The sequence below is a fragment of the Pristiophorus japonicus genome, chromosome 4 (genome assembly GCF_044704955.1).
Source record: "Pristiophorus japonicus isolate sPriJap1 chromosome 4, sPriJap1.hap1, whole genome shotgun sequence".
NCBI lineage: Eukaryota > Metazoa > Chordata > Chondrichthyes > Pristiophoridae > Pristiophorus > Pristiophorus japonicus.
This window is the reverse complement of record NC_091980.1, coordinates 236,288,181-236,303,059: the sequence shown is the minus strand read 5'-3', so window position 1 is coordinate 236,303,059 and position 14,879 is coordinate 236,288,181. Positions and strand designations below refer to the sequence as shown.

The 14,879-nt window shown below is 40.2% G+C and overlaps 1 protein-coding gene across 1 annotated transcript in view; it reads right to left on the bottom strand.

The window, feature by feature from the left end:
* Window positions 1-5,872: 5,872 nt before the first annotated feature.
* atg14 (autophagy related 14) overlaps window positions 5,873-14,879 on the bottom strand; it is a 56,076-nt gene continuing 47,069 nt past the window's right edge. Inside the window, exon 10 of the mRNA XM_070879171.1 lies at window positions 5,873-13,423. Coding sequence (XP_070735272.1) covers window positions 13,114-13,423 — 310 coding nt within the window. The 3' untranslated portion in view covers window positions 5,873-13,113. The remainder of the gene's footprint in view (window positions 13,424-14,879) is intronic.

Here is a 14,879-nt window from a genome sequence, read left to right as displayed (position 1 = left end):
CGGCCAGGGAAGTGGACCGGAGTCCATGATCAGATCAGGCATGATCGTATTAAATGGTGGAGCAGGGTCGAGGGGCAATATGGCTTTCTCCTGCTGCTATTTCTTATGTTATCATAGGCAGTCCCTAGAAGTCAAGGAAGACTGGTTTCCACTCTAAAAGTGAGTTCTCAGGTGACTGTAAAGTCCAATTCGGGAATTACAGTTTCTTTCACAGGTGGGACAGTCGTTGAAGGAAAGGGTGGGTGGGGAGTCTGGTTTGCCGCACGCTCCTTCTGCTGCCTGTGTTCGTTTTCTGCATGCTCTCGGCGACGAGACTCAAGGTACTCCGCGCCCTTCCGGATGCTCTTCCTCCACTTAGGGTGGTCTTTGGCCAGATTCCCAGGTGCCGGTGGGGATGTTGCACTTTATCAAGGAGGCTTTGAGAGTGTCCTTGAAATGTTTCCTCTGCCCATCTGGGGCTCGCTTGCCGTGTAGGAGTTCAGAGTAGAGCGCTTGCTTTGGGAGTCTTGTGTCGGACATGCGGACAATGTGGCCCACCCAACGGAGTTGGTTGAATGTGGTCAGGTCAGTGCTTCGATGCTGGGGATGTTGGCCTGATCAAGAACACGGACGTTGGTGCGTCTATCCTCCCAGGGGATTTGCAGGATCTTGTGGAGACATCGTTGGTGGTATTTTTCCAGCGATTTGAGATGTCTGCTGCATAAGGTCCACGTCTGAGCCATACAGGAGGGCGGGTATCACTACAGCCCTGTAGACCATAAGCTTGGTGCCAGATTTGAGGGCCTGATCCTCGAACACTCTCTTCCTCAGGCGACCGAAGGCTGCGTTGGCACACTGGAGGCGGTTTTGGACCTCATCATCGATGTCTGCCCTCGCTGATAATAGGCTCCTGAGGTATGGAAAGTGGTCCACACTGTCTAAGTCCACACCGTGGATTTTGATGAGCGGGGGGAGGGAGCGAAGTGCTGTGTGGCAGGATTAGGTTGGTTTGTCTTATGGATGTTTAGTGTAAGGCCTATGCCTTCGTACACTCTCCTAAGCCTTCATATCCTTCCTCAAGTGTGGTGCCCAGAATTAGACACAATACTCCAGCTGGGCTGAACTAATGTTTTATATAGGTTTAGCATACTTCCTAGTTATTGTACTCTATGCCTCTATTTATAAAGCCCAAGATCCCACGTGCTTTCTGAATTGCTTTGTTAACCTGTCCTACCACCTTCAAAGATTTGTGCACAAAAAAACCCCCAGATCTCTGTTCTTGCAGCTCCTTTAAAATTGTACCATTCAGTGTGTATGGTCTCTCCTCATTCTTCCTACCAAAATGTATCACCTGACACTTCTCTGTTGAATTTCATCTGTCATGTGTCTGCCCATTCCATCAGCCTGTCTATATCCTCTTGAAGTCTATGTCGATCTTACTCGCTGTTTACTACACTTCCAAGTTTTGTTATCTGCAAATTTCAAAATTGTGCCCTGTACCAATAGGTGGCTTAAAAAAATTAGTGAGATGAGGCCAGATAGGAATTGGTAAATGGATTTATTTTACACTTAGCAAATCAATGTAAATTACCAGTTATAATCAAAATTAATTTCACCTAACTTCAGAATCCTACACGTGAAAAGGAAAAAAATAATAAACCATGTCACATTATCCCATCTTAGTGAGCTAATGTAACATTTTCCCGGTCAGCTTTCAGGTTCTGACACCATAAGCTTATGAGTAATTTTTCCATTGTTAGGCCAGGCTCCATTCCCAAAATTAATTGGACTTACTGATTTTACATGACTTTTGGCTCTCTCCCATTCAGGAAATCGCCTATATGCTTGAGGTTAGGCAGATTGGTTGGAACATGGTTATTTACAATCATAGAATTCTGAAACTGTTTTGTCCCAAGGACTGTCTTTATGTTTTTGATGTTGAAGAACTGACAGGACATTAGTTTGTTTCTTAATATCAAACATTTCATCGGCATTCCAGACTGTTATGGAGTACCATACATGGACAGAACTCAGCTTTTTGCCCAAGTGCACCAAGTTGATGCTGCACTATGACTCAATGTTACTTAAGAATTAGCTTCAACTTTATAGTAGTTTTTATTGCAGCAGGCAGCTTTAAAATGCTAGCATTGTTTCATAAAATTAATGTGCAGGGATCTATGTTTGTGAATGTTTGGTACTTCAGCATCTAACACCACAGATCAAGTATAGCACCCAATAGACCAGAGTAAAGTTTCCACCATACTGAGTGGAAAGAGTTCATTATGTGATCGCAGTATAATAAACAGCATATTTTCTCTGATCACTATACCGAGCAAAATTGTAAACATATTCTTTTCGAATGTATTTTAGATTTTGCGAAAAATATGGGACATGTTGTGCGTTAATTTGAGTTTGTGAAAGGTAGTGGAGGGGAGTCCAGTGAGGAGGGTCTTCGAGCAGTTAATCATTAGGGTTTTGGCAGTGAGGAAGAGAGATGGAGGCATAAATGGGCAAAGTATTCCAGGCATCAGAATGCAGTCTTACCGGTTGCCCAGATGAAATATATGGGGGGGGAGAAATTGTAACCCCCCCAAAAAACAGATGGATTTGGGTTGGGTGGGAAGTTAAAATTCTCAACCCCCAACCCAACCCCCCCCCCCCCCCCCCCCCCCAAAGTCTCAACACCACCACCCCTGGTGCAACTCTTAGGTTCTCACCCCACACCTCCTGGTTCAGAGTGGCACTGTTGTGGGAGATGCCTCATTTCTCCACTCAGCATCTCATGAGGCCATCGAGTGGATAACCAAACTAGAAATCCCATTATAAGCCTTTCCCGTCAGGCGAAAGTAGGAGTTTCTGGGCCGGGCTGCCGCACGTTGCTCCCTCTAATGGCCCGGCGGGCCTGCAGAACAATCGTGTGGTGGCATGCCACTGCAGGGAGCAGCACGTGCTGCTGCAGGAGGCCACAGCTGTGAAGAGGACGACTGGATTTGACGTCACCCAAATCCAGGTCACTGATTGGAGTGCGGGCAAGTACAGCAGGAGCGTCGAGGTCAGGGCGGAGGAGCGGCGGGAGTTCAAAGAGGGACGTGATCGGGGCCCAGGAGAGGCGTGAGTTTTGGGGTCTAGAAGAGGCAAGGGCCCAGGGGCAGCACGGCCCAGCCCACACTGCGATATGTGTGCGCATATGTGTACTGCCTCCACCCTCCTCGAATGCAAGGCCCGAGAAACCATCTGAGATTCTCAAAATAAATGGGATCATCTTGACTTAATAACTGGATGAGTCAGTTAACTTTTAGTTGCTCCATTCAAAGTGGTATGTGAACATCTACATTCCACAAACTGGCCAGCCTAGCTTTAATATACCTCTTCAATGTCTGGCTAGTTAACAATAACTCTTCTTGGTAGCATTAGCTGCACATGACTATAAATAGGATTTTAAACACCACTCAAAATGTTACTCATTTCCAACTTCTTTTGTAGAAAAATTGTTCAAAAATATCAAAAACCTGCCAACTCACTGCCACCTATTCTTCCTGCCATTTTAGACATCACATACTGGTTGAATATACGGAAAAAAAAAGGAATTTGTAAAGAAACAAAAAGTTACTTTAAAAGGAGCACATAAATAATCAAAGCTACAATCAAATTTCTCACAATGGGTTCTGATCTCGTCGGAATTGTCAATTAGACTTCAGTCTTAAAGGGACATACATCTACACTTTCGCATGTTCTAACCTGCTCAGTATCCAATCAGTGCTTCAAATAGATTATTTCTGTAGTGATCACAAAGAATTCAGATAAAGATTGAGAAGGACATAAATAAGACAAAGACCAAAGTAGTAAGTTGGAAAAAAGCTGATTTTAAGCAAATGAGAATGGAACTAGGGAAAATAAATTCTCAAACAAATAGAACAGTAGTGGGAACATTTAAAATTGTGATCGAGAGTGTCCAGGTGAAATATATTCCCAAAAAAACAAGAACAAATTGGCCAGTGGATGAATAACGAAATAAGGTCAAAATTGAAACTAAAGAAAACACTAAGTACATAGACAACAAAGGAGAGGATGACAAAAAGGAATATGGAAAGGTTAGGAAAGAAGTGGGGGAACAAAAAAACAATTGGGAAGCTGAAGAGAAACTTCAAAATTAAATTATCAAGGAATATAAAAAGAAATGGTAAAGTAGCCTATAGACACAAAGAATAAAATAAAACTCAGGATAGGAATAGGGCCACTAAGGGATACATGTAATTACCTCACAGGTAATGACAGTGAAATGGCAGAAATAGTAAATAATTACTTTGCCTCGATATTTACCAGGGAAACTAACATGACATTAGAAAAGCAGACCAAAAAGGATATAAAGACACGCAATATAGAACGAGGCAAGATAACTGATAAACTAATCACAGCTTACATAGGGTAAAACCACTGGTCCAGATGAATTGCATTCACGCATATCAAAAGAAGTTGGGGAAGGGATAGCAGAAGCACTGTTGCATAATATATAATATATATATATATATATATATATATAAAAAAACATAATTAGAAAAGGGTATGGTGCCAGAGGACAGCTAATGTGATGCTTTTATTTAAAAAAGGAGGTTGAATAAGTCTCGTGAGTTACAGACCAATTAGCTTAACGTCGGTGGTAGGAAAGATAATTGAATCCTTACTCAAAGATGTAATAGAAAAACATCTAGGAACTGAAAATATAATAGGATAGTCAGTACGGATTCAAAAAGGGAATGTCCTGCTTGACCAACCTTATTGAATTCTGTGAAGTAGTAACAGAAAGGGTAGATAAGGATAATACAGTAGACTATTATATTTGAATTTTCAAAAAGTCTTCGAGAAGGTGCGACAAAATACAGGAAGACATTAATAAACTTGCAGAATGGCTTGTAGTTGGCCAATGAACTTCAATATAGATAAGTGCAAGGTAGTACATTTTGGTAGGAAGAATAAAGAGGCCACCTACTTCTTGGAAAGCAAATGTCTCAATGAGGTAGAGGAAGAGATATATCTTGGGGTACAGATACACAGATCACTAAAGGTAGTACAGGTTAATAAGCCCATTTTAAAAAAAAAAAGCAAAAAAAGCACTGGGCTCCTCCCAAAAAGGATAAACCTGGCAATTACAGGCCAATAAGTTTAAGGCCAATGATGGAGAAGCTTTTAGATACAATAATCCGGGAGAAAATTAACAGCCACTTGGACAAGCATGGACTAATAAAGGATAGCCAGCACAAATATGTTAGCAGCAAATTGTGTTTGACTAATTTGATTCGAGTTTTTGATGAGGCAATAGGGTGTATGAGGGCAGTGCAGTTGATGTTGTGTATTCCTTTCAAAAGGCATTTGATAAAGTACAACATATTAGGCTTGTTACCAAAATTGAAGCCCTTGGGATAAAAGGAGCAGTAGCAACATGGATAAAACATTGGCTAAGGGGGATAAAACATTGGCTAAGGGGGATAAAACATTGGCTAAGGGGGATAAAACAGAGTTAAGGTGAATGGCTGGTTTTTGGACTGAAGAGAGGTAAACAGTAGCATTCTCCAAGGTTCAGTAGTAGGAGCACTTCTGTTTTTGACATATATTAATGTATATAGTTCCATTACTCACATTGTCACAAATTGTTTTCTTTACTGTTCTTGGACAAACACATCCCATCGAGCTGAAGCTGAGGAAGGGAAAGTTACAATGTGACCCCCGTGTCAAAATGGCTTCAGCTTTGTAACTCTCGATCAGTATGAACTTACTGAAGATGAAGAGGATAGCTCTTGTTTCAAAAATTAAAGTAATTAACTAACTTTTCATAACTTAACACAATGATTTGTTTTTTTTAATTATAAATTCACTTAATTTATTTTCATACCACATATTAAATTATAAATATAGTAGGGTCTTTCCCTTAGCAGCGCATTACAACCGTCGCTATTAGTGGAAATGAGAAAACCATGTTCAAATCACACTTGTCTTTAAGTTTGCATACATTGTGGGATGAAATTTGCAAAATGAATTAAAATCACAAAGTAACTTTTTTTTTTAAAAAGTGCAAGATCAATTCTAAAGACCTGATCTTGCTAGTACTATTGCAAGTTTGATCGTTACTCCACTGTATTCTTTTCCTGCTGACTACTCTTTGGATCTTTATGTTGTGGCTAAGTAATCTGTACCTGATTTGAACACTTACTATTCATGCCAATCTGGAATATAGAATTTACAACCTTCCGAACAATTTTAATGTAAACACTTAGAAGTTTTCATATCAACCAGGTTAACCAAAAATAAAATTCTGAATAAAAACAAATGTCAACTGTGCCAAAAATCTGAAATACATAGGAACCAAGTAGACCATTTAGCCCCCTTATGACCTGCCATAGCTTAAAACAACCAAGTTCATTTTAGTTAATACAATACTAACTTTATTATTTTAGATAGTTGTGTGGCTATTTTATATTATGTGTGATTTATGCAGGTACTGGGACTATTTGCAGGATTGTTAAGTGGAGTTAACTGGATATGAAATTATGCTCTATCAAAACTCAAACGTTGCTATCTCCATGCCATCTGGTCACAAGATAGAGAAGATAATTCTAACTACATGATTTGGGAGTTATTGATGTTCATCAACCCCATTCTATTGCTTAAATTTAACTAGCAAATGTTTAAAAGAAACAAATTTATTACTCAATTGCCTTGATTTAATCATAATTTACTCAACACGTCTCCTTGGGGGAGTGTTTGCTAGTGCTGTTGGGGAGGAGTTAAACTAATATGGCAGGGGGATGGGAACCAATGCAGGGAGACAGAGGGAAACAAAATGAAGACCAAAGCAAAAGACAGAAAGGAGATGAGTAAAAGTGGAGGGCAGAGAAACCCAAGGCAAAAAACAAAAAGGGCCCTGTACAGCAAAATTCTAAAGGGTCAAAGTGTAATAAAAAGGCAAGCATGAAAGCTCGGTGCCTCAATGCGAGGAGTATTCAGAACCCAGGAGAGGGCTCTGAGCTAGTTAGAGTGGGTAAGAGCTCAGGTGAACAGGACCCCAAGAAAGAATGCAAAAGGCAGGAGGCAACAGAGCAGAGTAGCACTGGGGTAAGTGAAAACCACAAGGTGATAGGAAAGGACAATATGTATGAATATAAAGGGACTGCAGGAGGGATCAAAACTAAAAATTATGGTTTAAAAACTAGTATTAAAACTCTACCTAAATGCACGCAGCATTTGAAATAAAGTAAATGAGTTGACGGCACAAGTCATTACAAATGGGTATGATTTGGTGCCCATTACAGAAACGTGGTTGCAGGGTGGCCAAGACTGGGAATTAAACATACAGGGGTATCTGACAATTCGGAAAGATAGACAAGAAGGGAAAGGAGGTGGAGTAGCTCTGTTAATAAAGGATGATATCAGGGTAGTTGTGAGAGACGATATTGGCTCTAATGAACAAAATGTTGAATCATTGTGGGTGGAGATTAGAGATAGTAAGGGGAAAAAGTCACTGGTGGGCGTAGTTTATAGGCCCCCAAATAATAACTTCACGGTGGGGCGGACAATAATCAAGGGAATAATGGAGGCATGTGAAAAAGGAACGGCAGTAATCATGGGGGATTTTAACCTACATATCGATTGGTCAAATCAAATCGCACGGGGTAGCCTGGAGGAGGAATTCATAGAATGCATATGGGATTGTTTCTTAGAACAGTATGTTACAGAACCTACAATGGAGTAAGCTATCTTCGATCTGGTCCTGTGTAATGAGACAGGAATAATAAACGATCTAGTAAAAGATCCTCTCGGAATGAGTGATCATAGTATGGTTGAATTTGTAATACAGATTGAGGGTGAGGAAGTAGTGTCTCAAACGAGTGTACTATGCTTAAACAAAGGGGACTACAGTGGGATGAGGGCAGAGTTGGCTAAAGTAGACTGGAAACACAGACTAAACGGTGACACAATTGAGGAACAGTGGAGGACTTTTAAGGAGCTCTTTCATAGTGCTGAACAAAAATATATTCCAGTGAAAAAGAAGGGCGGTAAGAGAAGGGATAACCAGCCGTGGATAACCAAGGAAATAAAGGAGTGTCAAATTAAAAACCAATGCGTATAAGGTGGCCAAGGTTAGTGGGAAACTAGAAGATTGGGAAAATTTTAAACGACAGCAAAGAATGACTAAGAAAGCAATAAAGAAAGGAAAGATAGATTACGAAAGTAAACTTGCGCAAAACATAAAAAGAGATAGTAAAAGCTTTTACCGATATATAAAACGGAAAAGAGTGACTCAAGTAAATGTTGGTCCCTTAGAAGATGAGAAGGGGATTTAATAATGGGAAATGTGGAAATGGCTGAGACTTTAAACAATTATTTTGCTTCGGTCTTCACAGTGGAAGACACAAAAACCATGCCAAAAATTGCTGGTCACGGGAATGTGAGAAGGGAGGACCTTGAGATAATCACTATCACTAGGGGGGGTAGTGTTGGATAGGCTAATGGGACTCAAGGTAGACAAGTCCCCTGGTCCGGATGAAATGCATCCCAGGGTATTAAAAGAGATGGCAGAAGTTATAGCAGATGCATTCGTTATAATCTACCAAAATTCTCTGGATTCTGGGGAGATACCAGCGGATTGGAAAGCAGCTAATGTAACGCCTCTGTTTAAAAAAGGGGGCAGACAAAAGGCAGGTAACTATAGGCCGGTTAGTTTAACATCTGTAGTGGGGAAAATGCTTGAAGCTATCATTAAGGAAGAAATAGCGGGATATCTAGATAGGAATAGTGCAATCAAGCAGACGCAACATGGATTCATGAAGGGGAAATCATGTTTAACTAATTTACTAGAATTCTTTGAGGATATACGAGCATGGTGGATACAGGTGCACCGATGGATGTGGTGCATTTAGATTTCCAAAAGGCATTCGATAAGGTGCCACACAAAAGGTTACTGCAGAAGATAAAGGTACGCGGAGTCAGAGGAAATGTATTAGCATGGATAGAGAATTGGCTGGCGAACAGAATGCAGAGAGTCGGGATAAATGGGTCCTTTTCGGGTTGGAAATCGGTGGTTAGTGGTGTGCCACAGGGATCGGTGCTGGGACCACAACTGTTTACAATATACATAGATGACCTGGAAGAGGGGACAGAGTATAGTGTAACAAAATTTGCAATGACACAAAGATTAGTGGAAAGTGGGTTGTGTAGAGGACACAGAGAGGCTGCAAAGAAATTTAGATAGGTTAAGCGAATGGGCTAAGATTTGGCAGATGGAATACAATGTCGGAAAATGTGAGGTCATCCACCTTGGGAATAAAAACAATAAAAGGGATATTATTTGAATGGGGAGAAATTACAACATGCTGCGGTGCAGAGGGACCTGGGGGTCCTTGTGCATGAATCCCAAAAAGTTAGTTTGCAGGTGCAGCAGGTAATCAGGAAGGCGAATGGAATGTTGGCCTTCATTGCGAGAGGGATGGAGTACAAAAGCAGGGAGGTCCTGCTGCAACTGTACAGGGTATTGGTGAGGCCGCACCTGGAGTACTGTGTGCAGTTTTGGTCACCTTACTGAAGGAAGGATATACTAGCTTTGGAGGAGGTACATAGGCGATTCACTAGGCTGATTCCGGAGATGAGGGGGTTACCTTATGATGATAGATTGAGTAGACTGGGTCTTTACTCGTTGGAGTTCAGAAGGATGAGGGGTGATCTTATAGAAACATTTAAAATAATGAAAGGGATAGACAAGATAGAGGCAGAGAGATTGTTTCCACTGGTCGGGGAGACTAGAACTAGGGGGCACAGCCTCAAAATACGGGGGAGCCAATTTAAAACTGAGTTGAGAAGGAATTTCTTCTCCCAGAGGGTTGTGAATCTGTGGAATTCTCTGCCCAAGGAAGCAGTTGAGGCAAGCTCATTGAATGTATTCAAATCACAGATAGATTTTTAACCAATAAGGGAATTAATGGTTACAGGGAGTGGGCGGGTAAGTGGAGCTGAGTCCACGGCCAGATCAGCCATGATCTTGTTGAATGGCGGAGCAGGCTCGAGGGGCTACTCCTGTTCCTAATTCTTATGTTCTTATGTTGCCTACTACAGTCTAAATAAATTGACTCAGTAAAACAGACAGTAGTAAAATGTAACGACTCATCAGAATAGGACTATTCTGTAAAATCTACTACTGCATATAAATTCAGTTTTAAAGGAAAATACATAGAATTTCACATTTTGTTTGATTATTGAAAAGAGAAGGAAAGTGCAGGTGTAGTACTTTTTATGCAAAGTACTATTCCTTCAACTGGATGAAGCCTAATTGAAAATGGATCTGACCCAGGTGAATTGGAATCAAAGATTGGCAGGTAAAACAGTAAATGAGCAATGGGAGGCCTTCAAAGAGATATTTTGGGTACAGACAAGAGGGGGAAAGGAAGGGCATCCAAAACTAGAGCTTCCTGGATAACTGAAGATATAGAGATTAAAATGTAACTGAAAAAGGATGCTTATGTCGGGTTCATAATTCAGTAGAGAACCATGCTGAATACAAAAAGTACAAGGGAGAACTGAAAAAGGAAATAAGAGGGGTAAAGAGTGTGTATGAGTATAGACTAGCGTGTAACATAAAAGGGAGCCCAAAAGTAAAGTCAAAAGGTGGAGCTGATTAGAGACAAATGTTGACTGTAGTGATATTCAATGTCAACTGTGCCAAAAATTTAAAATACATAGGAACAGAAGTAGACCATTCAGCCCCTTATAACCTGCCATAGCTTAGAAACAACCATGTTCATTTTTGTTAATACAATACTACTAACTTTATTTAAAGGAGGAGGTAGTACAGAAATTGAATAGGATAAAAATAAAGAGGAGGTAGTTAAAAGGTTCGCATTAATCAAAGTAGAAAAGTTACCCGGGTCGGATGGGTTACATCCTAGGTTGCTGAGAGAAATAGGGGTGGAAATTGCAGAGGCTCTGGCCACAATCTCCAATCCTCCTTTGATATGGAAGTGGTGCCATAGGACTGGTGAATTGCAAAAGTTACACCCCTGTTCAAAAAAGGGGAGCAATTACAGGCCAATCAACCCAATGTCATTGGTTGGGATACTTTGAGACTTTAATCCGGGATCAAATTAATTGGGACTTGGAAAAATATATGTTAATAAATGAAAGCCAGCATAGATTGTGTTTGACTAATTTGGTTGATTTCTTTGAAGTAATGGAAAGGGTGGATTCGGATAGTGCAGTTGATGTTGTATATATGGACTATCAAAAGACGTTTGTTAAGGTACCACATAATGGACTTTAGAAAAATTGAAGCCCATGTGATTAAAGGGGCAGTGGCTGCATGGATACAAAATTGGCTAAGGGACAAGAGGCAGAGAGTCGTGGTGAAGTAGTTTTTCAGATTGGAGAGAAGGGTATAGTGTTGTCCACCAGGGATCTGTATTGGCACCACTGCTCTTTTTGATATAATGACCTGGACTTGAGTGCACGGCATAATTTCAAAGTTTGCAGATAACATGAAACTTGGAAATGTAGTAAACAATGAGGAGCTTAGTAACAAACTTCAGGAGGCCATACAGACTGCTGAAATGGGCAGGCACATGGCAGATGAAGTTTAATGCAGAGAAGTGTGAAGTGATTTATTTTGGTAGGAAGAATGAGGAGAGGCAATACAAACTAAATGGTACAATTTTAAAGGGGATGCAAGAACAGAAACCTGGGGGTGTACGTACACAAGTTTTTGAAGTTGGCAGGACAAGTTGAGAAGGTTGTTAAAAAGGTATATGGGATCCTTGGCTTTATAAATAGAAGCATAGAGTACAAAAGCAAGGAAGTTATACTAAACCTTTATAAAACACTGATTAGGCCCAAACTGTAGTATTGTGGCCAATTCTGGGCACCACACTTTATGAATGATATCAAGGCCTTAGTGTGTAGAGGAGATTTACGAGAATGGTACCAGGGATGGAAGACTTCAGTTATGTGGAGAGATTACAGAAACTGGGGTGGTTCTACTTAGAGCAGAGGTGGTTAAGGGGAGATTTGATGGGTGGTCAAAACTGTGAAGGTTTTGATAGAGTAAATAAGGAGAAACAGTTTCCAATGGCAGAAGGTTCAGTAACCAGAGGACACAGATTTAAGGCAATTGGCAAAAGAACCAGAGGTGGCAGGAGAGAAAAAAATATACACTGCGAGCTGCTATGATCTGGAATGCACTGCGTGAAAGGGTGGTGGAAGCAGATTCATTAATAACTTTCAAAAGGAATTGGATAAATACTTAAAGGAAAAATTTGCTGGAGTATGGGGCAAGAGCAAGGGAGTGGGGCTTTTTCTAAGAGCGGCACAGGCACGATGGTCCAAATGGCCTTCTTCTGTGCTGTGTGATTCTATGAATCTTTTGCATACAAGAAAATAATGGCCGCAGCACATATTTCTTCAGTTTTATTTATTAAAAAAGGTGAATTTGTATCACTGACCTGAAGCTTCAGATAGGACCCTAAAGTTGGTTGTTATGGCAATTACAAGGAGCATTCCAGGGTAGCTTTACTGAAAACTGGGGGTCAAGTACCAATGAAAACAGCCCAAGTGGTAATCTGGACCCATCCAATTTTAGGAAACCACATTCCAAATTCTGGAACTTGGATTCCTTGATCTAGATGAATTTCAAATTGATTTAAAGTTTATAGCCCCCAGTTTTCAACACTGCCATTTCAGGATGTAGAAAATACTCTCTGTAACTAACTTTCACAATTGCAGTCTACTCGAGAGGGAGGCCTGACTTAAGGGTCACAATGTCAGTAATAAAATTGATTTATTTTTTAAACAAAATTTGCAGACCATCATTTTTCTATAAAACTGAGTAATACTTTGAAGGAAAAAATTCTCATCACTTTCTTTCCTCTTTAATAATGTACATCTCACTTTCAAATCACATCCTAATTTGCTCAACAGAAAAGATAGTTCCATTATAACAAACCAGAATTTGACCAGTTGCAGCTTTCATTGGTGTTATGATTCTGATCTATATAAACACAATTGTCTAGTTTTATTGGTGTGTTTCATAGGCACTACTCAAGTGTTGTTCTCTCGTGCTTCTCTTTATATTGGAAGTTTATGTTCCAGTGCAGCAGATAATCAGCGGTGTCCATAGTACTGCTTCCACCATGATGTAACAGAAGCTGCTGCAGAAGAGATCATGCCGCCTGTGCTGTTGCTATTGCTGATTGGCTGAGATGCTTGCATGGCTTGGCTTTGTAATACTTCCACTGGTTGAGAGGGGATGTCATAAAATTTAGGACTGGGTACAGTCTCCCAATCTGTTCCCAAATCAGTCTCTTCATCAGTTATATATTCATCACCACTCTCATCTGTCTGAGCAGCAATATTTGGGTCCACCAACTCCATTGAATCTTCAAGATCAGCACTGATTTCAAAAGGCCCAGATCTAAATTAAAAATCATTACAGTTTATATACATATAATAATGGGACAGGTAAAGATTCCTTTAAAACTACACTGCCTTAGGTAAATTTTATGATGATTTCTACTTGCCAATGGATGAAAATTGTTATAATATTGCTTCTCGCGTATTATATATCCAATCTGTGACAAAAAAAGTTTTAGCATATAAAATTTGAAATGAGGCTAGATGTGAAATTTACATTTCTTCCCTCATTCTGGCCTACTCAAGAGCTAACAGGAAGATAACATTTCAAAGTGAAATAATATCAGACACAGGCATAACCAAAAAACACACAAAATCTTGAGGTACCAGTATTCAGAAACCTTATGTAACAGCAGAAGACACTGTCAAAATGGGTTATTCAAACCCTACTGGACTTGAGAATGGTTATTAGAAGAGAGGACATGGTATCATTTTGCTGAAGCACATGCCTGAAATGAAGGCAAAGTGGAGAATATTCAAAGAGAATGATAATCGTATGATACAATAACCTTTCAAGTAGTTGCAGATCAAGGCCACTGACTAATGCAAAGTAGAAATTCATAGAATTCATCATTGAGTGGGAAAAAGTTTTTCTTTCAATTTTCTCTTATTTCTCTTCACCTCAAAAAGGTACTGACTCAGGTTGGATAGCAATCAGTAGTGGGAATCGTGGGTAAATGTTCTACTATTCATTGCACCGTTACATAGTCCGTAAGTTGTAACTTTTGTCACTGGAACAAAGTCATAATATCTTTAATCAAAAAAAAGTCAGATTATGGCAGTACTGGTGTGGCTCTTGCTGACTGGCTGGAGTCCCATGTCTGTTACATTTCATGAACGTCTCTCTGCAAATGGTTACTCAACACCAAGTTCCTGCCCATATCAGATCAAGTCTTCATGATTCCCTCCGTACATTGAGCACTGATTCTCTGCCTGTTCCTGCCTATCTGGCTCCAAATGCTTTGCCTCACACCCTGCCTGTGACCAAATGGTGCTGCCTCTCCCTACTCATCCAACTCTCAAAGTTGTTGCCGCTCGATGCCTACCGAAGGCTAGAGGCTCCTCATCTCTCTCTGACTACAGTTGCAGAACTAAATAGACAGGTAAAACAGAATAAACGGAAAGGAAATGCAAAGAGCAGGAAAAAAGTAAAACAAGAGAAAAACAGAACTAAGAGCAAAGAAAGAAGAAGCTGAGTTGCTTCCATAAAATATGATTTTTGATTTTTTTTTTCATTGCTTGGCTGTGATGTCCCTCATGGGAAAATTGTCCACCAAATCACATTGTATGCTTACACATGAAGGTTACTTGGGTGAAGTACTGAAGGGCTGCTGTGTTTTGAGTTTATTTAGTTTTAATCTCTCTATTTATCCATGGAATTATATTCTTTGATGTACCCCACCTTTTGTCTTATTACAATATATTTTGTACATTATCCAGCTTGTATCTGAAAATTT